Raw genomic sequence first — 27,271 nt, 5'->3', positions numbered from 1 at the left:
AGGCAGCAGGCGCAGGAGTTAAGGGTGGAGAAGTGTCTTGGGGAAGGCATCGTAACTTAGGGAGGAGGGTGATACTTTAGAGAAGTTCAGCTCCACGTTTAGCAGCTGTGTGATTATGGGCAAGTCTCTTGGCCTCTCTGAGACTTGGCTTTTTCTGCTGGGGATGATTATATTCTGCCTCCTATGGTAGTTGTGATTAAATGAGTCATATGTGGACATGCTCAGCACAGTGTCTGGCACATATTAAGTGCTTGATAACAATCTCTCCTCTTCTTCCTCCTTCTCTTCCTCCTGATGAGGATGGTGGTAAGGACACTGATTACAACGGTATGGGTAGTAATGAGGACAGATGCCAGGTGAGTCGCTGGTGGGAGGAGTGGCCCAAGGACAGTGAGGAGAGACAATTCTTTGCACAGCTGGCTGCATGGAGAGGAAGGAAAGTTGGGGCAGAAGTTTTTAGGGGACCTGGAGCTAAGAGAGATTTTAATTTGAAGATGGGAGAGGAGTGATATTGATGAGATGCAACCGACAGACAGAGGAGACGGGAGCTGAACCGATGGAGGCGGAGGCTTTCTAGAAGCAGAGCCTAAGACGGGGTTCTTGTGAAGGTTGTTTACTGAGGGAGGGGCTGCAGGAATCAGGGATTGCAAGGGAAGGGGCTGAGCATGGATGTAGCCTTGGCTGGAGACTCGCTTCAGCCTGATTCCACAGGGAGCCCTGGAGCGCAGATTCACTGCAAGCAAACAGGGTGGCCTTTAGCACCCCTGTGCCAGTCAAGCAGTGGTGAGGTCTGCTGCAAGGCGGGCTGTTGGTGTTAAGGAGATATCATAACCTCCTGGGAGAACCAGCTCCCATTTGGCCACTTTTCTGGAGATGGGGGCAGGTGCCAGTGCTCCCAGCACACAGGGGAATGAGTACAGCAGCATGGTAAAGGGGGTGGGGTCCGGCACCGACAGTGTCCACTACAGCGGGCATCCTCAGCTAACAGGCCTCAAATTAGGGGCACATTTTTCACCTTGGGGAAATTAGGACAAAGTTTTTTAAATGCCCTAGAAAACGTGGGATGCTTAGTGGCTGTCCCCATGTCTCGCTGGTTTTTATCTATGAATAGCCAGTCATGTACTGTCTTTATGAAGGGAACTGTCTCTCTAATTGACTGTGAGACCCTGAAGTGCAGTTGGGGAAGTGGGCGCTCTCATCCCCAAAGCCTGGCATTGTGTCTATCACAAAGCATGGACTCATGAAAGGTCCGACCATGTGTTGAGAATATATTTGTAACTATAGCAAGAATGAAGCTTCTCCACAGAGACTTGACATCCTTCCTGGATCGCATCCAGTTCTGCTGTTATGGCTTTAATTTTATTAAATAGGTCCAACAAGCATTTGCTTTTGCAGTATGCAGGCTTGAATCCAGGAATTAGGATATAAAGAAAAGTCACTGGACAATTGTACAAAATCTGTAGTTCTAAAGAAGGCACATTCTGAGAATCTTACTCCAAAAAATAGGCAAAAACATTCATAATAAACTTCAATTATACGGTATAGCCATGTGATGAGAAGAATTTGCAATCAGGAAAGATGGCTTTCAGGTAAAACGTGTATATTAGTCTGTTCTCATGCTGCTAATAAAGACATACCCAAGACTGGATAATTTATAAAGGAAAGAGATTTAATGGACTCACAGTTTCACAGGGCTGGGGAGGCCCCACAATCATGGTGGGAGGCAAAAGAGAAGCAAAGGCACGTCTTACATGGTGGCAGACTCCTGTCTTGTGCAGGGGAACTCCCATTTATAAAACCATCAGATCTAATGAGCTTATTCACTATCACAAGAACAGCACAGGAAAGACCCACTCCCATAGTTCGATTACCTCCTGTTGGGTCCCTCCCACAACATGTGGGAATTATGGAAGCTACAATTCAAGATGAGATTTGTGTGCCAAACCATATCGAGATGTGACCACTGGATGTAAAAGTTCAGTGAAAGCAGCGAGCACCACTGGTTGTAACCAAATAAGCGAAGATGATCAGCTCCAGGTTTACTCCTAAAACTCCAAGGGAGAAGTTAAAGGGCTCAAAATTATGACTGAAAAGATAAAACATCCTGATGATTCAATGTGTTTAAAGGAAGCTTAGCAAAAAGGCAATAATCAAATAATTGTAGAAAATATCACTTATCTGAAGAAAGTGGAAAATGTTCCAAAGGACCTAGCGAATATCAGCAAAATTAAATCTGTTACCCATGTGTAAAAAACATCATAGTGCAATGTTTTTAGTTCAAAGAAACTTTGAGATTCAAAAAAGCCGTTATTGTTGTCATTATTATTTGGGGGATCGGATTTTATTCCAAGAGGATCAACAAGCCAGTGAAGAATTTTGAGGAGGATGGTAGCCTGGCCTGATTTATTTATGTGTTTTAGAGAGGTATTAATTGGTTGAGATGTGAGGAGTGTGAAAGATGCAGGATTCATTATGGAGGTGGAACCAACAATGGCGTGTCCTGGCTAGTGCCTGGGGTTGTAAGGGAAAGGGAGAAGACAGGGTTTATGTTCAGGTTTGTGGCTTGGGTGACAGCAAGAATGCCAGTGCCATTTTACTATTTTGTAAAACTGGAGGAGGAACAGGTTTCAGGAGAAACACACTCCATTGCAGCGTGTGAAGTTTGATATGCTTGCAGGGCATCCGAGGGAAGATGTCACTCAGGCAATTGGATGTGGGAGTCTGGAGCCCAGGTTGGAGGTGAGGGGATCAGGCTGACCCTATTTCAGACATTTCAGGGTGCTAATATGGCCAATTCAGTCACGTGGGTACCAGCCATTTCCCCTCATTCCAGACTTCCCGGAACCCATCACATTTAAGTTTAACACTCTGCTTGGAAGAGCCCATATTGTTGTTGCTGCTGCTTTGGATCTGCTTTTGAATAAATAAATATTGCAGGTACAAGGTCCCTTTGTACCTCTCTGTTCTCAGAAGGAAATAACCACTATTCTGTAGTGGGTGTTTTTATGCTTTTTCTACATTTTCATATATCCTTGAACACCTGACAGTGATGTTTTATATTTTAAACATGTTCATAAAGGCATTATACTATACGTGTCCTTCTGAAACTCTCTTCACTGGTTATTGTCTTTGAGTTCATCTACACTGGCAGATGTAGGTCCAGGTTGGTCAGGTTAACCCTCTACAGAATTCCATTATGTGAATACACTGCAGATTTTTCCATCTCTCAGTGAATGTTTACATTATTTCCAGTTTTTTTGGAACTAAATGCCATAATGATCATCTTTGTTGTAATGCATAACTTTCTAAAGGTAACATCATAATTCTCATATAAATATAAGATGAAAGTGTGCCAGAAATTCATTTAAGTCATGATTAATGAGGAATCCGGTAAGATATGACAACAGATCCAAAGGCAAATCTGAAGAATGGACACATATGTAGGCAAACAGGATGGTGAAATAAATTTTCTAAGAAATGCAAAACGGGTTAATAGCTATGGAGCCACTAAACGTAATGTTTGCAATCACCTTTTTTACAGGGTGGGATCAATTATATCCCTGTGAGACAAAATTTGTTTGCATTTTTATAGACAAGAATGAGTTTCACTCTACCTCACACCTATTAGGATGGCCTCTATTGAAAAGAGCGGGAGAGAGAGAAACAAGTGGCGTGAATGTGTAGAAACTGCAGCCGGAACCCTTGTGTGTTGCTGGTGGGAATTGAAGCGGTACAGCCACTATGGGGAACAGTATGGTGGTTTCTTCAAATTAAAAACAGAATTACTATAGATACAGCAATTGGAATGCTGGGTGTCTACTCAAGAGCGTTGAAAGCAGAGTCTCCACGAGATACGTGTGCACCCACGTTCCCAGTGGCATTATTCATAATGCCCAACCAAGTGCCTACCAGCAGATGAATGGATAAGCAAAATGTCGTCTATACATATAAGGGTGTATTGCTTAGCCTTAAAAAGGGAAGAAAGTTCCGATTCAGCTATCACATGGATGAACCTTGAGGACCTTAAGCTAAGTGAAATAAGCCAATTCTTTTGCCATTTTACACCTAAAGTAGTCAAAACTGTTTATTGAATAGACATATGGAGAAATGTGTACAATATACAGTATTATTTCCAATATACATGAACAGTTTTGCAAAAATGGATCATACTTGGGTGACGAAATAGTCTGTACACCAAACCCCTGTGACGTGCAATTTGTCTGTATAATAAACCTTCACATATATCCCTGAACCTAAAAGTTTTGAAAAAGGAAAAACAAATTGATCATATCCTAAGCTATAACAACAACCTCACTACATTCCAAAAAGATAAAATTCTAGGATTCATGGTCTCTGATCATAACAAAGGATACATTACATAAAATCACTCTTCCAAATAATTTTAGGGTAAGAAATAAAATAATCAGCATAGAATATTTTAAAAATAGTTACATGTAGCTAAAATTCTCCTTAGGAGAAAAATCATAGTTACAGAGCAGGGTTTCTCAACCTCAGCACTTACTGACATTTTGGGATGAATAATTCTTTGTTTGATGGGAACGTCCCTGGCCACTACCCAGCAGATGCCTGTAGCTTCCCACCCTCCAGTTGTCAGAACCAAAAATGTCTTCAGAGAAATGCCTCCTGCATGGTAAAATTGCTTGTCTCAATTCCTGCCCTAGATGTTTCTATTACTAAAAAAGAAAGTATGAAAATAGCTTAATTTGAAAACCTATGTAAACAACAACATATGATACCTCAAGTCAACATTAATAGAGAAGAAAGCAGAATTTAATGAATTATGAAAGTAGTCAATTTTTTAAAAAAATTTAAGAGCTGGTTCTTTGGCTAGACAGTTGAAATATATAAAGTTTTGGCCGGGTGCGGTGACTCATGCCTGTAATTCCAGCCCTTTGGGAGGCTGAGTACGGGTGGATTGGATCACTTGAGGTCAGGAGTTTGAGACCAGCTTGGCCAACATGGCAAAACCCCGTCTCTTACTAAAAATACAAAAAGTAGCCAGGTGTAGTGACATGTGCCTGTAATCCCAGCTACTCAGGAGGCTGAGGCAGGAAAATCACTTGAACCCAGGAGGTGGAGGTTGTGGTGAGCCAAGATAGTGTCACTGCACTCCAGTGTGGGCAACAGAGCAAGACTACGTCTCAAATAAAAAATAAATATATAAACTTTTGAGAAGGAAAATTTTAAAAAGCAACATGTATTCACAATATTACAATTGTGAATGGGAATGGATGAAAACCATAGAGTGTATTTAAAAACATATTATCCAGTTATATGCTAGTATGTGTTAGTATCTGGATAAAATGAATAAATATGTGTGTGTGTGTGTGTGTGTGTGTGTGTGTGTGTGTGTGTGTGTGTGTGTGTGTGTATATGTAACATTCACCAAAACTGACTCAAGAGAAAATGGAAACTAAAATAGACCTATTAGCCATGAAGGATATTGTGAAAACAAAAAGCACTGGGCCTCAGATGGTTTTCTGTTTAAGCGCTTTCATTCTCTAAGGAAAATGTAATTTATATGTTGTTTATTCTGTTCTAGGGCATAAGGGAAAAGTTCATTTTCTAAAGCTGATCATAACAAAAACACCATTTGACAAAAGTAACCCTAAAAAATAAAAACTAAGAGATATGTAATAAAAAAAGACATGCCAGACACATTCAAACACATATACAGTCAAGGACAGCATTATTAATATCAGACTTCATGGAATTTGAGGCAAAAAATTAGACCAAAAAAGATAATAATTTAATCCCCATAGTGAAGATATAATTGTCTGTCGTCTTTTTGCGATAAAAACCAACATCAGGGCCGGGCGTGGTGGCTCATGCCTGTAATCCCAGCACTTTGGGAGGCTGAGGTGGGCAGATCACTTGAGGTCAGGAGTTCGAGACCAGCCTGGCCAACATGGCGAAACCCCTTCTCTACTAAAAATATAAAAATTAGGCATGGGGGCACCATCTGTCGTCCCAGCTTACCTGGGAGGCTGAGGCAGGAGAATCACTTGAACCCAGGAGGCAGAGGTTGCAGTGAGCCCACTGCACTCCAACCTGGACAACAAAGCAAGACTCCGTCTCAAAAACAAAACCAAACCAACATCAAATTCCCAAAACAAACACTTTATGCATTAAAGGGAAATGTTTTATGGAAGCAGAAAAAATTGCAGGCAATCTGGACAAGACTGTGTAAGATTAAAGAGCCAAAAAGCTAAGGAATCTAAAGAATAATCACTGATAGAATGGATAAATATTATACTGCTGTATTCGTCTGCAAACACGCCCTATTCTTTGTAAGGACTGTGGAATATGTACACAATTTAATCATATTTGGGTCCCAAAGAAAACCTTAACAAAGTCTCAAACTTGTGAATAGTACAGACCCCATTCTTTCCTCATTTTTGTTACTAGAAATTGTAGCCAAAAGAAAAAGAAAATTAGCCACTTAGAATTTCCAGAACTCTTTTAGTTAGATTCTCTTTTTTAAGTTCCAGGGTATATGTGCAGGGTGTGCAGGTTTGTTACATAGGTAAATGTGTGCCATGGTGGTTTGCTGTACCTATCAACCCATCACTTAGGTATGAAACCCAGCATGCATTGGCATTTTTCTTGATGCCCTCCCTCCTCTTGCCCCTGACAACAGGCCCCAGTGTGTGGTTTCCCTCCCTGTGTCTAAGTGTTCACATTGGTCAGCTTCCACTCATAAGTGAGAACATGAGGTGTTTGGTTTTCTGTTCCTGTGTTAGTTTGCTGAGGTTGATGGCTTCCAGCTCTATCCATGTCCCTGCAAAGGACATGATCTCATTCCTTTTTATGACTGTATAGTACTCCATGGTGTATATGTACCACATTTTCTTTATCCAGTATATCATTGATGGGTATCTGGGTTGATTCCGTGTCTTTGCTATTGTGAATAATGCTGCAATGAACATACACATGCATGTATCTTATAATAGAATGATTTATATTCCTCTGGGTACATACCCAGTAATGGGATTGCTGGGTCAAATGGTATTCCAGAACTCTTCTTGAACAACTCTTGGAACAAAGAAAGTAGATTTTAAATGTTCTAATCTGAGAAATGTTATATGAAGTGATGGATATATCATTTCACAGTGTATATATGCATCAAAGCATATCATACATATAAATATATACAATTTGTCATTTGTCAATTAAAAAATAAAATATAACTCAAAATTGAGGGGGAAGCAGCAACTATAAATCTTTAAAATGTGAAGGAAGGGATAAAGATGAGATATTAAAGAATTAGAAAACAGAGAAGCAGAAGTGATAAACTTGAGATTTGATTCTTTTGAGGAGAAAAGAAACAACCCACATAAAACTGAAAACCCATTTGTCTTCCTAATGAAGAAAAAGTGAGAGAAAAACAGATACTTGATGTTAGAAAGGGGAAATAACCACAGATGCAGAGGAAAGAAAACTTGTAAGAGTATGCAAATAGGTACGCTTCACTGAACAGGGCGTGGACACATATTTAGGTCCAAAGTCTTATTCTAAATGTGTGTTTAGTGTGAGAAATGCTTATATGTAAAAACCAGTAGCTGGCTTATATTCCAGAAGTAACCAGTTAGAAAATATCATGGGGAATGGAGTTAACGATAAAATTGCTGACCTGTAGGAAAGTGCTCAACTTTATCAATAAATTTATTCAATGTATTTAACACATGCTTATACAATATAGGGCTCACGGTATGCCAGGTACATTTGATCTTTAAGAACTCTAGAGTGTAGGTTTGCTCATATCCACATTTTACAGATGAAGAAACTGAGGCACAAAGAGGTTAAGTAACTTGGCCAAAGTCACCCAGCTGGTAGATGGCAGGACCAGGATTCGAAATGTAATTAGCGTCCGCATCTGTGTGCTTTGCTGTCATGCTGACTGCTCAGTTCATGCAGAGACATATCATATTCCAGGAGGGAAGACTCAGTCTCATCAAATGATCCAACATAACCGGACTGAGCTCTCTGGCAGGGGCTGAAATGCAAAGCGTCTGTCTGAGGTGAGAGTCAGTAGAATGGCACACAGCCACGGAGCTGCCGTTTTCCCACGAGTGCGCTGGGGCTCCATCTTGAGATTCACCTGTCAGGGATCGGAGCAGGAGCCGTACCCATCACTTCTCCTCTGCATTCCCTCCTCCCAGTCTGCTAGCACAGATGTGATGGAGTGGCAGGACAGACCCTTCCTAACTCAAACCCCTTGTCCTCCTCTCTTAGATCCAGGAGATGGTCCACTCGGAGGTGGCCGCCTATGACTCGGGCCGGCCCGGGCCCCTGCTGGGTCGCCCGGCAATGCTGGCCAGCCACATGAGTGCCCTCAGCCAGTCCCAGCTCATCTCGCAGATGGGCATCCGGAGCAGCATCGCCCACAGCTCCCCATCACCCCCGGGGAGCAAGTCAGCGACCCCCTCTCCCTCCAGCTCCACGCAGGAAGAGGAGTCGGAAGCGCATTTCAAGGTATGTGCAGTGCAGGAACAGAGCCTGAAGCTGCTCTCCTGTCAGCAGGGAAGGGGTCCCGTGGGGAAATGGGCATCACCTCCCTCTAGTAAAGACTAGAAAAGCCCGATGTCTTGGGACTGAGCAGGCCTTCCTGGTGGTGGTTGGGATATCCGCCACAGAGCTCAGTGGTTTTCTGTTAAGACACCCAGGCCATGCTGGAAGCCAAGGAAAAAGCACATTGGCAGGTGGAGCACCTGGTCAGGGGGATGGCACCTATGGGCCTTGGGACATAGGGCTTTGGCTGCTCCATGTGCTGAGTGTCCTTGACAAGCTGTGTCCCCTCGGGGCTCCCACAGCCTTGTGTGTAAAGCAGAGAAAATTCCAACAAATGTCGAGGGGATGGGGTGAGACAATCTTGTGAAAGTTGGCAAAGCCTGACTCCTGAAGGCCAGTGGGCGATTTCAGAGGTGTGGACGGCTTCAGCAAGGCCATTGGGGTCACATTTGCGGCCATTTGGCCCTTTTAGGAGAAAATATTCTGACAAAACTGTGTGATCCAGGAGGCAGCACCTCTGGGCCTAGAGTATTCACTGACCTTGAGGGTGGGGTGCAAAAATGACCCCCCCGGTGGGAACATGGGTTCCCCCAACATTCCTGGAGTCGAGTGGTTTGACCTCTTCAAGAACATGGTAGACATGGTAGGGATGAGAACCTGCCACCTGTCCAGGCTCTGGCCCTTCTTTGCATTGACTCCAAATCCACCTCCCAGTGAGAGAACATCTTGTCTTACCAGGGAGGAAAACAGAGGCCCAGAAAGGCCACAGACAGAAGTGTTTGCCTGGGGCCTCCCAGCAAGCTAGTGGTGGAATCAAGACTTACCTCCCTCTTCGTGCCTCCTACCTCTGTCGATCCAGTGTCCCTTCCACATGGTGGCCTCCCAGAGGCCTGGGGCAGTAACCCTGGACTTCGGGGGGGAAGGGAGTTTACCTCTGGATCCTGGCCCAGCTTCATCCTAAGGATGACTCGACCTCTATTATAGTTCTTGCAGGAACGGTTTTTGTTTAACAAACACTCCCTATAGGCCAGACACTGCTCTAAACACGTGACAAGTATACGTCCATGTAATCCTCATAAAAGTCCTCTGGGACAGGGACTGTTATTATCTCTGTTTGGCAGATGGGGAAATAATGTATCTGTTATCATACATTTAGTAAGTGGGGGAACCAGGATTCAAACCCAGGAGGCTGCAGGTGTAGTCCAGTTCATGTGCCCTCAACCCCCCGCCCTGCTGTGCCTGTTCAGGACTTTATCAATGACAACATGCCTCTTCATCCCTGATCTTGCTAGGGCCACACCATGGTGCTAACATAACTGGGGCTTGGAGAAGAGGGTGGCTGCAGAGATAAGCCTCAGGAACAGAACCATGTTCTTCAGACATGGATGCCTGATCATGCCTCCTGGCCCATGGCTTTATCATCAGTTCAACGTGTCACCTCCATCTTCTTGGCTTCTAGAGCCAGAGTCTTCACTGCAGGGTCCAGGGCTTTTGACCAAAGTCCCCTGTACCTGCATGGCTTGAGTGACCCAACAGAGTCCCACTGACGTCTGTGGTGGGCATCCCAACCATCCCCCGCCCTGGAAGCCCGAAGTCAGTGTTCACAGGATCGTGGTCCTGCGGTCTGTCCAGGGCGAAGCCACTGGCTCCACGGCTGACCCAGTAACAGTCGCTGTAGCTTCATCCCCTCCCCACTTTACAGGGGTCCAGGGCCTAAGCTACCTGCTCAAAGCTGTGCAGCTGAAACATGGTGGTGGAGACCAGCCTTTTGTAATGCAGGATCCTTTTTGGGGATTATTTGTGATCACAAGTGGGAGAGCAGATATATATATATAGATAGATAGATAGATAGATAGATAGATAGATATCTATGTAGACACGTATCTATATAGATATCTATCTATATAGACACGTATCTATATAGATCTATATGTATATAGACATGTATATATAGATCTATATCTATATAGACACATATCTATATATACACACATATATACATGTATATATACACATATATACAGGTATATACACATATATACACACACATATGTGTGTGTGTATATTTACACACACACATGCACACACACTCCAAACTTGGAAATAGGCCCCCAAATAACTGCACATTCTTTCAATGTCACACCAAAGCATTGGCTAACAGGCTTACTCAAGAATTATCTGATTCTCTAGGAAAGTGGACCTTTGCTTTGATTCATTATTCATTATTGATTAGGGGATTTTATAACTCTGTAAAAGAAGAGGTTACCTTGGGGGGGAAAATGTAATAAGAGATGTAAGTGATTTTTGTCTGATTATAAGGCAAATTAACTTTGCCCAGTAGAGATGCGAATTTCTGTCCAGTAGAAAAGATTCAAAGTCTTAAAGGTGATAGTTTTAGCGTTCTATTGGCACTAACCACTTTCACGTGTAATTTAGCAATCTAATTCCAGCATTCTTTCCATTCTTTCAGTGACTATACAGTCATCTTCTCCTCCTGCATTTCTCTGAATCAACTTTACAATCATGCTGGTTCTCTTTAATGAGTTAAACACCCACCCAGGGTGTGTGTGTCTGTCTGGCCATTGCCCTTTCCACCTCGCTAGTGGTTATCTGTGCATGAGCAGGGCTGGAAAAGCGCAGCTTGGCCGGAGTCTGTGTGGATTGCCTTTGGCAGGAGGCCCTTGGGCTTCTTTGGTTATCTGACTCTTCTCACTCGGGCAGATATCGGGAGAAAAGAGACCTTCAGCCGACCCAGGAAAAAAGGCCAAGAACCCAAAGAAAAAGAAAAAGAAGGATCCCAACGAGCCGCAGAAGCCTGTGTCGGCCTACGCACTCTTCTTCAGAGACACTCAGGCCGCCATCAAGGGTCAGAACCCTAGTGCCACTTTCGGTGACGTGTCCAAAATCGTGGCCTCCATGTGGGACAGCCTGGGAGAGGAACAGAAGCAGGTGAGCCTCCCTCTCTTTCTGGGCCATCCCCTGAGGCTTTGTGGTCCTGGAGCTAAGGACACACTTTGAAGGTCTGAAACCAGGCCCAGCTCCGGAACTGAGACTCTTGCAGAGGTCTTTCCTGGGCTCTGGAACTTTCCTGGGCTCAGTTGCCCATCTGTAAACTGGGAACCTGGTTGCCTTCCAATTCTACTAACCAACTGCATTTACTAGCAACTTAACCACTCGAAACCTCTGCTTCCCCCTTGATAAAATGAGAACAAGCATCTCCATCCATCTTGTCCCTCCAACCCTAAAAGTCTGGAGTCCAGGCCAGAGCTTCCTATCCCACTGACCATGTGCCTGTGGCCTCCTTTAAAGGCCTCCAGGGAGAACAGAGAGCAGAACTAGCTGGTAGGCAGATGGAGCTGCCAGCTGTGTGACCTCAGGCTGACCACCTAAACTCTGAGCCTCGGTTTTCATGTCTATAAAACAGGGGTGCTGGCAACTCATTCTCTGAGCTCTTGTCTGGGCTGAGCTCTCCCTCCGGTATTTCACTGAATCCTTACAACACCCTGTGGAGTAGCCATTGCCTTCCTGTTTTGGTAGAGACACCAAGAGGTAAAGTGACTCGCCCAGGGTCACCAGCGTGAATCAAGGTAGTCAGGATTTGAACTCACATCTGTAGAAGCAGGAGGCTCAGTTGGGATGTTGGCATGAGAGACATGAATCAAATAAGCAGATGAGTAAATGTAAAATTACAGTTGTGATTGTGCCATGTACCGGGAGGATACATAGTTCACGAGAGTGGAAAGAGCAGGGACGGACATTGTCCCTGCAGTCAGGTCTCCAGGTGAGACCTGAAAAGTGAGTTCTTTTTGGAGGAGGGGAAGTGTTCCAGGCAGGGAGGCCTGGTAAGGGAAGGAGCCTGGAAAAGCACAGGGGACTGAAAGGAGACCAGGATGGCCAGAGAGGAGACAGTGAGAGTCCTCATGGCAGAGATGGAGCTGGAAAGGAAGGCAGGGGCCAGATCATGCTGGGCTTTGCAGACCTTGGAAGGAGTCAGGCCCTGTTCTAAGAGGAGAGAAAACCAGTGAAGAGTTTTATGCAGAGGAGAGACCAGAATGGCAGCATAAGGCAGGTAAGAGTAGATGTGGAGGGTGCACAGTCATCCAGGTGGGGGAAGATGGGGCCTGGAGCATCTTCCAGAATGGTTTGGGGTAGGGGACCCAGAGCACATCTTGGCAACCCCCTTGCATCTGGCTTCCATTCTGAGTAAATGGAGATGCCAGTCACTGGATGGGAAATACGGGGAAAGTAGCAGGCTTGGGGCAGAGAGATGAATTACTGACTTATTTGAAACATCTCCTTTACCGTATTCTAAAATTTTAGGTAATTTTGGAATATGTTACAATGCAGAGAATTTATTTGTGAGATGACCCCCACCTCTGGTAGGACAGTAGGGAAATGAGACAGAGAAAGGAGGGCAGCCAGGAAAGGGCACATTGTCCCAGGAGAATCCACCATGGGCAACTGGAGCACAGTCCTGCTGGGAACTCAGGAGCCTGCTTAGAATGTGCCAGGCCTCAGGGTCATCCTGTCTGAGGGGCAAGGGTGCTGGGGTGGACACCAGCATTCCTTCCTTCTGCAGCACCTCTGACCTGCTACACATGCCAGGCTCCTGCCACCAGAGGGACCCCCAGGCAAAGGAATATAGCCGGTGGCAGCTGGAAGTAGAGCATGTTTGTAGGACAGGGGTAAGGACTGGGGGATATTGGCAGGGCACTGCGGCTTTTGCTACAGGGACATCTGTCTTTTTCACTTGTGTGTTTTGTTGGCAACCAACCAATTCCCTTTCAAAAGACTTCAGGTTTTTTTGTTTGGTGGGGGAATTTCCTTGCCCTTTTATACAGTCTGGGGAGACAGTGGTCTCAAGTGCTGTGTCCCCAGGCATTCCTTTCAGTGATGCTTTCTCTGACTTTGTTCAGCACAGCCCAGAGACAAGCAAAGGCGGTTGAGAGTCCCAGCCCCTGTGTCGGTTTCATTTCTGCTTACCCGCCTGGTGTTTTATTTCTAACCCAAGAACTTGGCATATAATTTATTTCCATCCAATAATGGGCATATCTCTCCTTTTACTTAATGCATTATAAATGGCATGTTTCTCCCCATTTTCCTAGCAAATTGTTGATGTATAAAAAGTTAGGGATTAAAATAGTAAGCTTGGCGGTTACAAATTAATCATTTCTGATCATTTTTAATTCCTGAGTATTCTAGGCTTAAAAAAAGTGTCTATAATTATGTACATATTTATACACATATATCTTTTACAAACAATAATTTTGTCTCCTTTGTTATTTAAGAGACAGGGTGTCGCTCTGTCACCCAGGCTAGAGGTTAGTGGCATGATCATAGCTCACTGCAGCCTTGAACTCCTGGGCTCAAGCACTTTTCCCAGCTCATCTTCCCAAGTAGCTGGGCCTACAGGCGTGCCGTGCATCACCATGCCCCACAAAATTTTTTTCATTTTTTTTTTGTATAGAGACAGGGTCTTGCTGTGTTGCTCAGGCTGACAAACTCTTAGCCTCAAATGCCTCCCAAAGTGCTGGGATTAGAGGCATGAGCCACTACATCCAGCCTTGTCTCCTTATTTTGTCTCCTCACTTCTCAGATTTCTAATTTTGTTTTCTTTTGCCAGTTATGTTGACTAGGACTTCTGAAAAAGAGATGTTCAGCAATGTTGGGGATAGTGGTCTTCTTACTTTGCATTACCTCTCATGTTTCACTATTAAGCATAAGGCTGGATGTTAGCTTGTGTCAGTTTTTGAAATCACATTTAGAAATGTGACTTATATTCTTATTTTACTATTAATACACTAACAACCAAGAGGGGTAGTGAGAAAATAATAGGAAATAAAAAACCCCTGCCTCTCCCCCAAACGTTTCAAGCCTAGATGATGGATAGGAAAGTTCTTTCAAATCATCAAAGAGTTAATAATTCCAAGACTTAGAAAAATAAGAAAACCTTCTCACAAATCCTTATATACAATGTAACCCTGACACTAAAACATAATGAAGCTAACTGCATCATTTAATTTTGAATGTGTAGTAAACAATACCAAAATTTAATGGTTTAAAACAATAATCATTTATTCAGCTTATGATTCTGAGGGTCCATGAACTGTTCTGGGCTCAGCAAGATGGCTCTGCTGCTGCTCTTGGCTGGGCTCACCCATTTGCATCAGTGGTAAACTACAGTAAATTAGGCATCTCTGCTTCTGGGAGTTGGATGGCTGTCAGCTGGAGCAGTGGAGCCAAACTGGGCCATGTGTCTCTCATCATCCAGCAGACTAGCTCATGCTTATTCACATAGCAAGTCAGAGTTCCAAGAGCAGTTTTAGAGCAGAAAAATGATGGAAAGGAGGCAGGACTAACTTGCAGCTCCCACTCGGACAGACAGAGCAGCATGTGGAGACTCACATTGTGAACTTTTGCTCCAAGAACTACCACAGGAACATGCTAGGAAAGCCAGAAGAATCCATAGACCCTTTGAAGGAGGTGGATTGCTGCTGCAGACTCTCTGGGACAGCCAAGGAACTGTGAGTTGGCTTGCTTTCTCAGCTGGGAGGCCTGTAGCCTGGGGCAAGTTCTCAGCCCTGTTCACTGACTGCCTGGAAATAAACTCAGTGCTGTTGGGGGTGCATGGTGGGAGTGAGACCAGCCTGTGGCTGCCAGCTTTCCCTCACTTCCCTGATGACCTGTGTGATGCAGCAGAGTCAGCCATAATCCCCCTGGGAACCACACCCCCCACAGCATCTGCAGCAAGCCCCACCTAAGGAGAGTCTAAGCTCAGACACGCCTAACCCTAACCCTGCCCCTACCTGATAGGCTAACAGGGCAGGTAGAGAAAGACCAAGACAAAGGACATAATCTCTTGGGAACTCTATGGCCCCGCCCACCACCTGACACTAGGGCAAGCTTGTATTCTCCCTATACTACTGCAGCTGATGCACTCTTGAAAGTGCCACCTCCTGGCTGGAGGCCAACACAAAGCCAGTGCACTTAAAAATACAACCTAAGGACCCTCACGGAGTCCACTTCACTCCCCTGCTACTTCCACCGGAGCAGGTGTTGATATCCATGGAGAGACCTGAAGACAGATCACATTACAGGACTCCTTGCAGACACTCCCCAGTACTAGCCTGGAGCCCGGTAACTCCGTTGGGTGGCTAGATCCAGAAAAGAAATAACCACTGCAGCAGGGTTCTCAGGAAAACACATCCCTAGGGGAAGGGGGAGAACCCCAAGGAACAGGAGAATCTGAACAGCAGCGCTTGACTCCCAGATCTTCCCTCTGACATACTTTACCCAAATGAGAAGGAACCAGAAAAATAATTCTAGTAATATGACAAAACAAGGTTATTTAACATCCCCAAAAGATAACACTAGCTCAACAGCAATGGATCCAAACCAAGACAAAATCTCTGAATTGCCAGAAAAAGAATTCAGAAGGTTGTTAAAATAAAATTATACAGGATATGAATAGAAAAGTCTCCAGAGAAATAGCATAAATAAAAACAATCACAACTTCTAGAAATGAAGGACACAGAGAAATGCAAAATACACTGGGAAGTCTCAGCAATAGAATTGAACGAGTGGAAGAAAGAACTTCAGAGCTCAAAGACAAGGCTTTCAAATTAACCCAATTCAACAAAGACAAAGAATTTTAACAAATGAACAATGCCTCCAAGAAGTTTGGGATTATGTTAAATGACCAAATCTAAGAATAATTGGTGTTCCTGAGGAAGAAGAGAAATATAAAAGTTCAGAAAATATATTTGAGGGAATAATTGAGGAAAACTTCCCTGGCCTTGCTAGAGATCTAGACATCCAAACACAAGAAACTCAAAGAACACCTGAGAAACTCATCACAAAAAGAAGGAAAGGAAACCCTATCAGATTAACAGCAGATTTCTCAGCAGAAACCCTACAAGCTAGAAGGAATTGGGGTCCTTAAACAATTAACCAAGAATTTTGTATCCAGCAAAACTAAGTTTCATAAATGAAGAAAAAATATGGTTCTTTTTTTCAAACCAATGCTGAGAGAATTTGCCACTACCAAGCCAGCACTGCAAGAACTACTAAAAAGAGCTCAATCTTGAAACAAATTTTTGAAATACACCAAAATGTAATATCCTTAAAGCATAAATCTAACAGGACCTCTAAAATAATAACACAATTTTAAAAAAACTACAAGGTATTTGGGCAACAAATAGCACAATGAATAGAAGAATAGTACCTCACATCTCAATACTAACATTGAATGTAAATGGCCTAAATGCTCCACTTAAAAATACAGAATAGCAGAATGAATAAGAATTGACCAACTGAGTATCTGCTGTCTTCAAGAGACTCACCTGACACATAAGGACTCACATAAACTTAAGGTAAAGGGGTGGAAAAAGATACTTCATGCAAATGGATACCAAAAGTGAGCAGGAATAGCTATTCTTATATCAGACCAAACAAACGTTAAAGCAACAGCAGTTTAAAAAGACAAAGAAGGACATTATATAATGATAAAACTAGTCCAACAGGAAAATATCTCAATCCTAAATGTATATGCATCTAACATTGGAGCTCCCAAATTTAAAAAACAATTACTACTAGACATAAGAAATGAGAATGACAGTAAAACAACAATAGTGGGAAACTTCAATACTCCACTGACAGCACTAGACAGGTCATCATGACAGAAGGTCAAAGAAACAATGAACTCAAACTATACTCTACAACAAATGGACTTAACAGATATTTATAGAACATTCTATTCATCAGCACATGGAACATTCTCCAAGATAGACCATACAATAGGCCTTAAACAAGTCTCAACAAATTTAAGAAAATAGAAATTATATAAAGTACTCTCTCAGACCACAGTAGAATAAAACTGGAAATCAACTCCAAAAGGAACCCTCAAAACAATGCAAATACATGGCAATATTAAATAACCTGCTTCTGAATGATTGTTGGGTCAACAATGAAATCAAGATGGATATTATAAAATTCTTTGAACGATAATAGTAACATAACCTATCAAAACCTCTGGGATACAGCAAAAGCGGTGCTAAGAGGAAAGCTCATAGCATTAAATGCCTACATCAAAAAGTCTGAAAGAGTACAAATAGACAATCTAAGGTCATGCCTTAAGGAACTAGAGAGAGAACACACCAAACCCAAACGCAGCAGAAGAAAAGAAATGACCAAGATCAGAGCAGTAAATGAAATTGAAACCAAAAAATATAAAAGATAAACAAAAAGCTGGTTCTTTGAAAAGATAAAACTGATAGACCATTAGTGAGATTAACCAAGAAGAGAAGAGAGAAGATCCAAATAAGCTCACTTAGAAACAAAACATGAGATATTACAACCGATACCACAGAAATACAAAAGATCATTCAGGCTACTATGAACATTTTTATGTACATAAACTAGAAAACCTAGAGGAGATAGATAAATTCCTGGAAATATACAATCCTCCTAGATTAAATCAGGAAGAAATAGAAGCTCTGAACAGACCAATAACAAGCAGTGAGATTGAAATGGCAATTAAAAAGTTACCAACAAAAAAAAAGTTCAGGACCAGATAGATTCACAGCTGAATTCTATCAGACTTTTAAAGGACACCATTCCACAAAATAAAGAGGGAATCCTTCCTATTCTATGAAGCCAGTTAATCACCCTAATACCCAAACCAGGAAAGGACATAACAACAACAACAAAAAAGAAAACTACAGGCCAATATTCCTTCTATGCCCAAAATCAGCATAGAAGGGACATGCCTTAAGGTAACAAAAGCCATCTATGATAAACCAGAGCCAACATTATAGTGAATGGGGAAAAATTGGAAGCATTCCCCTTGAGAACTGGAACAAGACAAGGATGCCCACTCTTACCACTTCTATTCAACAGAGTACTGTCCTAGCCAGAGCAGTCAGACAAGAGAAAGAAAGAGCATCCAAATCTGTAAAGAGGAAGTCAAAGTGTTGCTGTTTGCTGATGACATGATTGTATACCTAGATGAACATGAATGCAAAAATCCTCAACACAATACTAGCTAACTGAATTCAATGGTGTATCAGAAAGATAATCCACCATGATCAAGTGGGTTTCATACCATGGATGCAGGAATGGTTTAACATACACAAGTCAATAAATGTGATACCACATAAACAGAATTTAAAACCACATGATCATCTCAATAGACACAGAAAAAGCATTTGACAAAATTGAGCATCCCTTCGATTAAAACCCTCAGCAAAATCGGCATAGAAGGGACATACCTTAAGGTAATAAAAGCCATCTATGATAAATTCAGAGCCAACATTATACTGAATAGGAAAAAGTTGAAAGCATTCCCCCTGAGAACTAGAACAAGACAAGGATGTCCACTGTCACCACTTTTATTCCATGTAGTACTGGAAGTCCTGGCCAGAGCTGTCAGACAAGAGAAAGAAAGAAAGGACATCCAAATCAGTAAAGAGGAAGTCAAACCGTCGCAGTTTGCTGATGGGATTATCATATACCTAAAGACTCATCCCCAAACCTCCTAGAACTGGTAAATGAATTCAGCAAAGTTTCGGGATACAAAATTAATGTACACAAATCAATAGCTCTGCTATACACCAACAGGGACCAAGCTGAGAATCAAATCAAGAACTCAACCCCCTTTAGCTGCAAAAAAATTAAAAAATAAATAAATAAAATACTTAGGAATATACCTAACCAAGGAGGTGGAAGACCTCTACAAGGAAAACTACAAAACACTGCTGAAAGAAATCACAGATGAAACAAATGGAAACACATCCCATGCTGATGGATGGGTAGAATCAATAGTGTGAAAATGACCATACTGCCAAAAGCAATCTATAAATTCAATGCAATTCCCATCAAAATACCACCGTCATTCTTCACAGAACTAGAAAAAACAATCCTAAAATTCATGTGGAACCAAAAAAGAACCCTTATAGCCAAAGCATGACTAAGCAAAAAGAACAAATCTGGAGGCATCACATTACCTGACTTCAAACTGTACTATAAGGCCATAGTCACCAAAACAGCATGATACTGGTATAAAAATAGGCATATAGACCAATGGAAAAGAATAGAGAACCCAGAAATAAAGCCAAATCCTTACAACCAACCGATCTTTAACAAAGCAAACAAAAACAAAGTGGGGAAAGGACACCTTATTCAACGAATGGTGCTGGAATAATTGGCAAGCCACATGTAGAAGAGTGAAACTGGATCCTCATCTCTCACCTTATACAAAAATCAACTCAAAATGGATCAAAGACTTAAATCTAATACTTGAAACCCTACAAATTCTAGAAGATAACACTGGAAAAACCCTTCTAGACATTGGCTTAGGCAAAGACTTCATGACCAAGGAACCCAAAAGCAAATGCAACAAAAGCAAAGATAAATAGATGGGACTTAAACTAAAAAGCTGCACAGCAAAAGAAATAACCAGCAGGGTAAGCAGACAACCCACAGAGTGGGAGAAAATCTTCACAATCTGTACTTCTGACAAAAGACGAATATCCAGAATCTACAAAGGAACTCAAATCAGCAAGAAAAAAAACAATCCCATCAAAACTTGGGCTAGGGAAATGAATAGACAATTCTCAAAATATGCAAATGGCCAACAAACATATTAAAAAATGCTTAACATCATTATGATCAGGGAAATGCAAATCAAAACCACCTTACTCCTGCAAGGATGTCCATAATCAAAAAAATAGATGTTGGCGTGGATGTGGCAAAAAGGGAACCCTTTTACACTGTTGGTGGGAATAGAAACTAGTCCATCCACTGTGAAAAACAGTGTGGAGATTCCCCAAAGAACTAAAAGTAGATCTACTGTTTGATCCAGCAGTCCCACTGCTGGATATCCACCCAGAGGAGAGGTAATTATACAAAAAAGACACTTGCACACATATTTGTAGCAGCCCAGTTCACAATTGCAAAAATATGGAACCAGTCCAAATGCCCATCAATCAATAAGTGGATAAAGAAAATGTGGTGTGTGTGTGTATGTATGTGCATATATACACACGCACACCATGGAATACTACTCAGCCATACAAAGGTAGGAAATAATGGCATTTGCAGCAACCTGGATGGAATTGGAGACAATTATTCTAAGTGAAGTAACTCAGGAATGGAAAACCAAACATTGTATGTTCTCGTAAGTGGGAACTAAGCTATGAGGACACAAAGGCATAAGAATGATACAGTGGACTTCTGGGACTTGGGGGAAAGGATGGGGGCGGTGAAGGATAAAAGACTGTACATGAAGTACAGTGTACACTGCTCAGGTGGTGGGTGCACCAGAATCTCAGAAATCACCAAGAACTTACTCATGTACAAAAAGAATTTTTTTAAATAAGAGTTCCAAGAGTAGCAAGAGGGCTCACTAATATGTGATCACTTTGTCAGTCTCTGCATCACATTTGTGCTTTTATTGGCCAACACAAGTCACACAAGGCTAAGCTCCAAGTCGTTCACACCTCCTTGTTTCTACCAAAAGCCATGGAAACAAGGAGGTATGAACAAACGGGCACCAATCCTATGATAACATATGAATCTAGGTCTAAAATTTTTAATAAATGATATTAGCACACTAAATCCAGCCTAATATACTATGAACAAGTAGATTCATTCTAGGTTGCACAGGTGACTCAGCATTAAGAAATCTGCACTGTGCTGGATCAGAATGGGGGCTTCAAAGGGCCTTGTCTTTCTGTGATCAGTTGTGCTGATGTAACGTGGAGACCCAGAGAGGTGAAGCATGTTGGTCAAGGCCACACAGTGAGTTGCTGAGGAACTGGGATATGGCCTGGTCTCTGCAATTTCTCTGTAGTGCTCCCAGAATGGGGCCAGTGACTGGCTGACTCAGCTTCTGACCCCACCCCCCTCATCCATTCACGATCCTTGAATCCATGCCTTCCCACCCCAGGACCCTGCACCACATCTCTTCTGCAACTTTCTCCCCAGTGTTGCTCATGTGTTGACTTTTCCAGGCCTATAAGAGGAAGACAGAAGCAGCCAAGAAGGAATATCTGAAGGCTCTGGCAGCCTACCGGGCTAGCCTCGTCTCCAAGGTAACACCTGGAATCTCCAGGCACAGCCCTGATCAGAGTGGGGCCACTTGAGGAATGGAGCAAGAACCGGGGCCCGTGGGAAGGCCAGCACCCCAGGTCTTAGAAAGGATGGGTCAGACCTACATGGTCATGTCTGCAGGGCACCTACAGCGTGCCAGCCTCATTCTGGGCACTTTACATGCATTTCTTTCCACTGGATTCTTCCAACAAGAACCCAGCACCCAGAGGGGTTGAGCAACTTGCCTGAAAAGATCCAGTTTGTTGAAGTGGCTGCACTAGGATTCAAACCCAGTTTTGCCAGTTTTATGTGGCGTTTACTTCTGACCACTGATGGGGCTTGGGACATACTACCCCAAAATATGGCACCTCGTCACCACACCCCCGGCCGCCTCTGTCAACACCAGCAATGTAGGAAGCTAGGTGTGGCTGTGGATGCGTGGCCCAAGTGGAGGTGGGTGGTGTTCCTGTTACAGAGGAGATGGCGCACAAATTGGTCCATAAGAGGCCAAGTAAAAGGCGGTTCAAAGTCAAGGGAACAACATCTGCAAAGGCACAGAGGCTGGAAGGGGCATGATGGGAGCTGGCTCAGTGGGATGGTGCTTGTCCCACTGGCCCGGCTGAGGAGCATGGATTCCCCCATGGGGAGGAGACCCCCCAAAGATAAAAGCAGTGGGTGGCTGGATGGTCAGAGCCAAAGGGACTGAGGCCCCTGTGCTATCTCTGGTTAGTTCAAGCTCTCTCCCAAGAGAGCCAGCCAGGGGCCGTGTCAGTGGGTCACAGAGCCTCCTGACCTCACAGCCCAAGTTCTGGCTCATCCCTCTTCTGTTCTCTGGTGACTGATACCTGTCTCCTTCCAGAGCTCCCCGGACCAAGGTGAGACCAAGAGCACTCAGGCAAACCCACCAGCCAAAATGCTCCCACCCAAGCAGCCCATGTATGCCATGCCAGGCCTGGCCTCCTTCCTGACGCCGTCGGACCTGCAGGCCTTCCGCAGCGGGGCCTCCCCGGCCAGCCTCGCCCGGACGCTGGGCTCCAAGTCTCTGCTGCCAGGCCTCAGTGCATCCCCGCCGCCGCCACCCTCCTTCCCGCTCAGTCCCACGCTGCACCAGCAGCTGTCACTGCCCCCTCACGCCCAGGGCGCCCTCCTCAGTCCACCTGTTAGCATGTCCCCAGCCCCCCAGCCCCCTGTCCTGCCTGCGCCCATGGCACTCCAGGTGCAGCTGGCGATGAGCCCCTCACCTCCAGGGCCACAGGTAAGCAGGGAAGAGCAGGAACAGCCCTCTGTGACTGTGTGGGGAGGGGAAGCGGCTTTGCCCTTTCAAACCCCAGCCCTGCCACGGACCGGTGATATAACCTCAGCCTTGGCACCTGACCTCTCTGAGCCTCAGTTACCACATCTAGGAAGTGGGTCTCGCACACCTTATCTGAGATGCGCTGGCTGCAATGAACAGTTCACAAGTTACCAGACTGACTCTTAGGATATTCCAGTCCCCGCTTCCTGCATCCTCCGCCCTAGCCCTGGCCTTTCCCAAAGCCTTCCAGACCTTACCCCTGCTAATTGTTCCCCAGAGATTGCTACAAGGTTCACATGGCCCTCAGAGGTCATTGGGCTTAGTAATTCCATTTTACAGATTGGGAAACTGAGGCCCACAAAGGGAAAGGCCCTGAAAGCAAAGTCCTTCAGCCCCTGATTCAGCCAAGACAAGGGTTGAATATTTCTCAGGGTGCTCTACTGGAGGCAAGGCAGCAGCCCTGGAGGCAGAGAGGCAATTCTGGGTGACATGAGGCAGTGTCTCTTCTGTGTGGACACCCTCGGACCCAGGGGCTCCCACCCTGGGAGGCCTGGGACAGTCTGCCCCCTTATCTCTCCTTGGCTCATGGCCTCCTTCCCCATCTGTAGGACTTCCCACACATCTCTGAGTTCCCCAGCAGCTCGGGATCCTGCTCACCTGGCCCGTCCAACCCCACCAGCAGCGGGGACTGGGACAGCAGCTACCCCAGTGGGGAGTGTGGCATCAGCACCTGCAGGTTAGTCCTCACCTGTCCCTGCCTTTGCCCTGCCAGCCAGGGAGACTGGGAATAGGATGGCCAGGGATGGGAGAATGGCCACGGGCAACGTGGACAGGGGAGGACCCTGCAGTCACTGTCAGCCCTGCCGAGGGGATTGAGACCTCAGATGACACCGCAGAGCCAGGCCCCGGAAGGACTGCTGGCCTGATGCTGAGGCCTGCTTGGGAAACTGACGAGTCTTCAGTCTTGCTGCTCCTTCCTTGCTCCTGTTTTTTCCACAAATACTTCCACGTGACATGCACAGATGAGTCCTGCATCTTAGGCCGGTTCCCTAGAAGCAGAGCCTGAGGCAGCAGGGATTGGGTGCCCTTGGGGATGTGTTGGGGAAAGCCTGCAGGCGAAGGGGGTGAGGGAGGCAGGATGGGGTGGGGGAAGGAGCCGAGGGGGGATGTGGCCTCAGCTGAAGACTCACTTCCGCCTCATCCCATGGGAGCCCTGGAGCATGAACTGTGCTAGAGTGGCTCCCACCTGGAGGTCAGGGAACTGGCTTTTTTAACCCCTTCATCAGTCAGCCCTCGGCTGTGGGCTGCCCCGGTGGGGAGTGGAGCCCACTGGGCGGGGCAGCTCCCAAGACTGGAACAGCTGAGAATGCAGGACAGGGGACCTGGGTGGGAGAACGGACCCACTGTCTATCCCAAGGAATTAGACATCTTAGAGACCCCTTCCCCTGCACCCCAGCGTCCTCCCTCGTCCTCCTGTGGGCCTCCGTTCCCATCCTGCACTCCACCTTTCAAACCCATGCTAACGCCTCCCTCTGGAAGTCTTCCTGGATCCACGCCACCCCAGCTCCGGGGAAGAGTGGCCTTTCACTCCAGCCAGCAGGAGAGGGAGGATGCAGTGAGGAGGGACACTTGCTCCTTAACCCGCCAACCGGGTTCCCATTCCCTTGGCAAGAACGAGTCCCACAGCCACACCTGGGGGATGTAGTGCCAAGCAACTGTTCCAGGGATAGCGCCGCATCCTGGAAGGCCCAGCGCACTTGTTGGGTGGCCACCTTGCTGCTGAGAACCCCTGCCCCCAGCCCTAGCCTCAGCCTCCCAGCACAGGGCTGATTCCTCTGCTGACCCCGCCAGCGCCCTTGGGCACTGAACAAGTGGCCACCGTGCATGCCCCGTTTCTGACATGCCTGGGGTGAGATTCTACGTGGGTGGGCGGACTCGGCTCAACAAGAATCCCTTCCCTGCACCCCAAACAGGTGCAGACCCTCCTACTCCAGCCCTTTCCCGCCAACTTTCCTTCTCGAAAGTCAGAATACTTAGGGCATGTAGGGGAGTGTCACGCAACGTCCAAGCCTCCTGAGGCTGGCCCATCACATCCAGCATGGAGGTCGGACTGCAACAGGGCCCTATTTTAAAAACATAAATGGCACCTGTCCCTCCCTTAATTCAGTTTGAGATTTACAAATTCCTGTGATTAAAAACGGATGTGGGAGCAATGGTGACATCAGCGTGTGCCTCGATGAAGGACAGACACACTATTGCCCTTTCTTCCAGGGCTGAGGACCAGGTGGCCCCCTGCTGGGATTCCAGGACGGGCTTGGTGCAGAGTGGGGTGGGGGTGGGGGAGCAGCTGCAAGTCCCTCATTTGGCTGCAGAGGGGCAGCTGAATCCAGTGGGGGTTGGGGGGGTGTAGAGTGCAGGGGTCCTGGTGCTCCCCTGGCCTGGGGAGGTACCCAACAGCTTTGACAGCCCCTCCTCTCTCACACAGCCTGCTCCCTAGGGACAAATCGCTCTACCTCACCTAATCCCGCCTCCCCACCATCCCTGAGGCTCGCTGGAAGGCACTGCTCAGAGCCTGAAGGGCTGACAGCAGAAAAGAGGCCCTGGCCAGAGGCAGGGTGGCCCATCGAAGGGAGCAGTGACACACCCATTGCCGGGGGCTGAGTCTCTTCCTCGACCTCCCACCAGACTCTGCAGAGGCAGCCCACTGCCCGCCGCCAGCCCAAAGAACCTGCAGGAACCTTCTGCCCGCTGACCTGCTTGCTCCAGGGTAACTGTGGACCCTGTCTTCGCCCTGCGCACGGTACCCTATGTCTGGATGCCTGGCCCCGGCCCCGGCCCCAGCTCACGTGGGCTGCCCCTGGCGGGGTCGCTTACCAACGGACACCCACCCTGGATGCATGGGCCAGGGGGCCGGCCCCCATCATAGACGTGCACATCGGTTTTCCAGTGTGAACAAAAGATTACGAAACCTAGAAACTGTTGGTTCCGTGTAAGTAGTTGACTACGTGTTTTAGAACTGTGCTGAAGACATCTGTAAGATTATTTTGTGGGGGAAAAAAGTAGTTTCCTTTAAGGTAAAAATCATTTTATATGATCCTTAGCACATTTTTAAGTTTTATCTTAAGGGAGACGTGCACAAAAGCGGCTGCCAAACCGTTTCGTCATCCTCACAGCAAGGACCGGACGATTGCTAGCCACCCCGGAGCACCGCTCTCCTTTTAACCATGTGTTCATCTATTTTACATTGCCAGCGACGACTTTTGTCTATTTATGGAGAAACCTTGAGAACAAAGTTGCAGCTTATCCTACCGTGTGCGTGGTTTGGGGGTTTGGTTTGGGTTTGGGTTCTTGACGTCGTTTGCAGCTGTTTCCTGGCCCTGGCGAGTGTCTGTCTTGGTGCCCAGTGCTTCTCTCAAATCTCTTTATAATAAAACTTCTGAAAAGCTGAAAACAAGTCTGTGTCTCCTTGTCCTTGGTGAGTCAGGGTTGAACCCCCTAAAGTGGCATAGAGCCCCTCGGGCCAGATGGACTCAGGTCAAAGTCTTGCCTGACCTTTACCAGCCCGTGTGGGTTTGTGTGGCTGATGGGAGCACCCTGACCTCAGTCTTGCCCTCTAAGGGGGTCACGATGGTTCAGACTCGTAGGGCTCTTGTGATGATGAAAAGAGGTGTGGGCAAGAGTGCCGCCACACAGGAACTTGCATTGGCTGGTGAGTGGCGAGCCCTTCCTCTGGAGGATGGGGCCTCCCAGGCTTGTGGAAGTGAGCAGTGGGAACCCAGGGAGGAGGCCAAGGGGTTCTTCAAACCTGATTGTAGGAAGCATCCTAGAAGGGATTCTTTAAACCAGGTTTCCCAGCAGATATTAGATGGTGATACTAACAACAACAACAAAAGGCAAATAATACCTGACTGCTTTAACTACATCTGGAAAAATACCAATTGCCTGGTGGAAAGCTGCAACGCTTGCACCCTGCATTGCAGCCATTTTGAGGTGGGGGCAGGTGCCGCTGCTCCCAGCCAGGCTCGGGACTCAGAGAGAGGAGGCTACACCCTCAGGACAGCTCTCCCAGCCTCTCCCTCTCCAATCACGGTAAACCCCTCCTTCCAGATGACAGCCCAGGAGTGGGGTGCAGTTTCCCCACTGGAGGGCATTTTGTAATCCGCTTTGGAAAAATAAAAAGAAAACCCCAAACAAACCAGCCACCTGCCATCCCGTCAGCAGCAGCACCGCAACGTGCGGCATAAATATTTCATGTGGTTACAATTTCCTTTTCTGTGTGGAGCTTGTCAGTAACATGACGGCTTAGACAGTTTAATATTCAACTCTTGCGAAAACAACATCACTGGGATCCACGCA

At 45.7% G+C, this 27,271-nt stretch overlaps 1 protein-coding gene across 7 annotated transcripts in view; it reads left to right on the top strand.

The window, feature by feature from the left end:
* TOX2 (TOX high mobility group box family member 2) overlaps nucleotides 1-26,386 on the top strand; it is a 154,581-nt gene extending 128,195 nt beyond the window's left edge. For 5 of the 7 annotated variants that reach the window (XM_008016770.3, XM_073006462.1, XM_008016817.3 and 2 more), the window contains exons 4-7: nucleotides 8,257-8,496; nucleotides 11,254-11,481; nucleotides 21,543-21,623; nucleotides 22,481-23,355. In XM_008016770.3, coding sequence (XP_008014961.3) covers nucleotides 8,257-8,496; nucleotides 11,254-11,481; nucleotides 21,543-21,623; nucleotides 22,481-23,101 — 1,170 coding nt within the window. In that variant the 3' untranslated portion in view covers nucleotides 23,102-23,355. Of the gene's footprint in view, nucleotides 1-8,256; nucleotides 8,497-11,253; nucleotides 11,482-21,542; nucleotides 21,624-22,480; nucleotides 23,356-23,523; nucleotides 23,652-25,400 lie in introns of those variants that run through there. The other 2 variants (XM_008016777.3, XM_008016836.3) reach the window with 2 other exon arrangements.
* Nucleotides 26,387-27,271: the final 885 nt, after the last annotated feature.

Source organism: Chlorocebus sabaeus, chromosome 2, assembly GCF_047675955.1.
Source record: "Chlorocebus sabaeus isolate Y175 chromosome 2, mChlSab1.0.hap1, whole genome shotgun sequence".
NCBI lineage: Eukaryota > Metazoa > Chordata > Mammalia > Primates > Cercopithecidae > Chlorocebus > Chlorocebus sabaeus.
The sequence above is the reverse complement of the archived record's forward strand: the minus strand, read 5'-3'. Positions and strand labels throughout refer to the sequence as shown.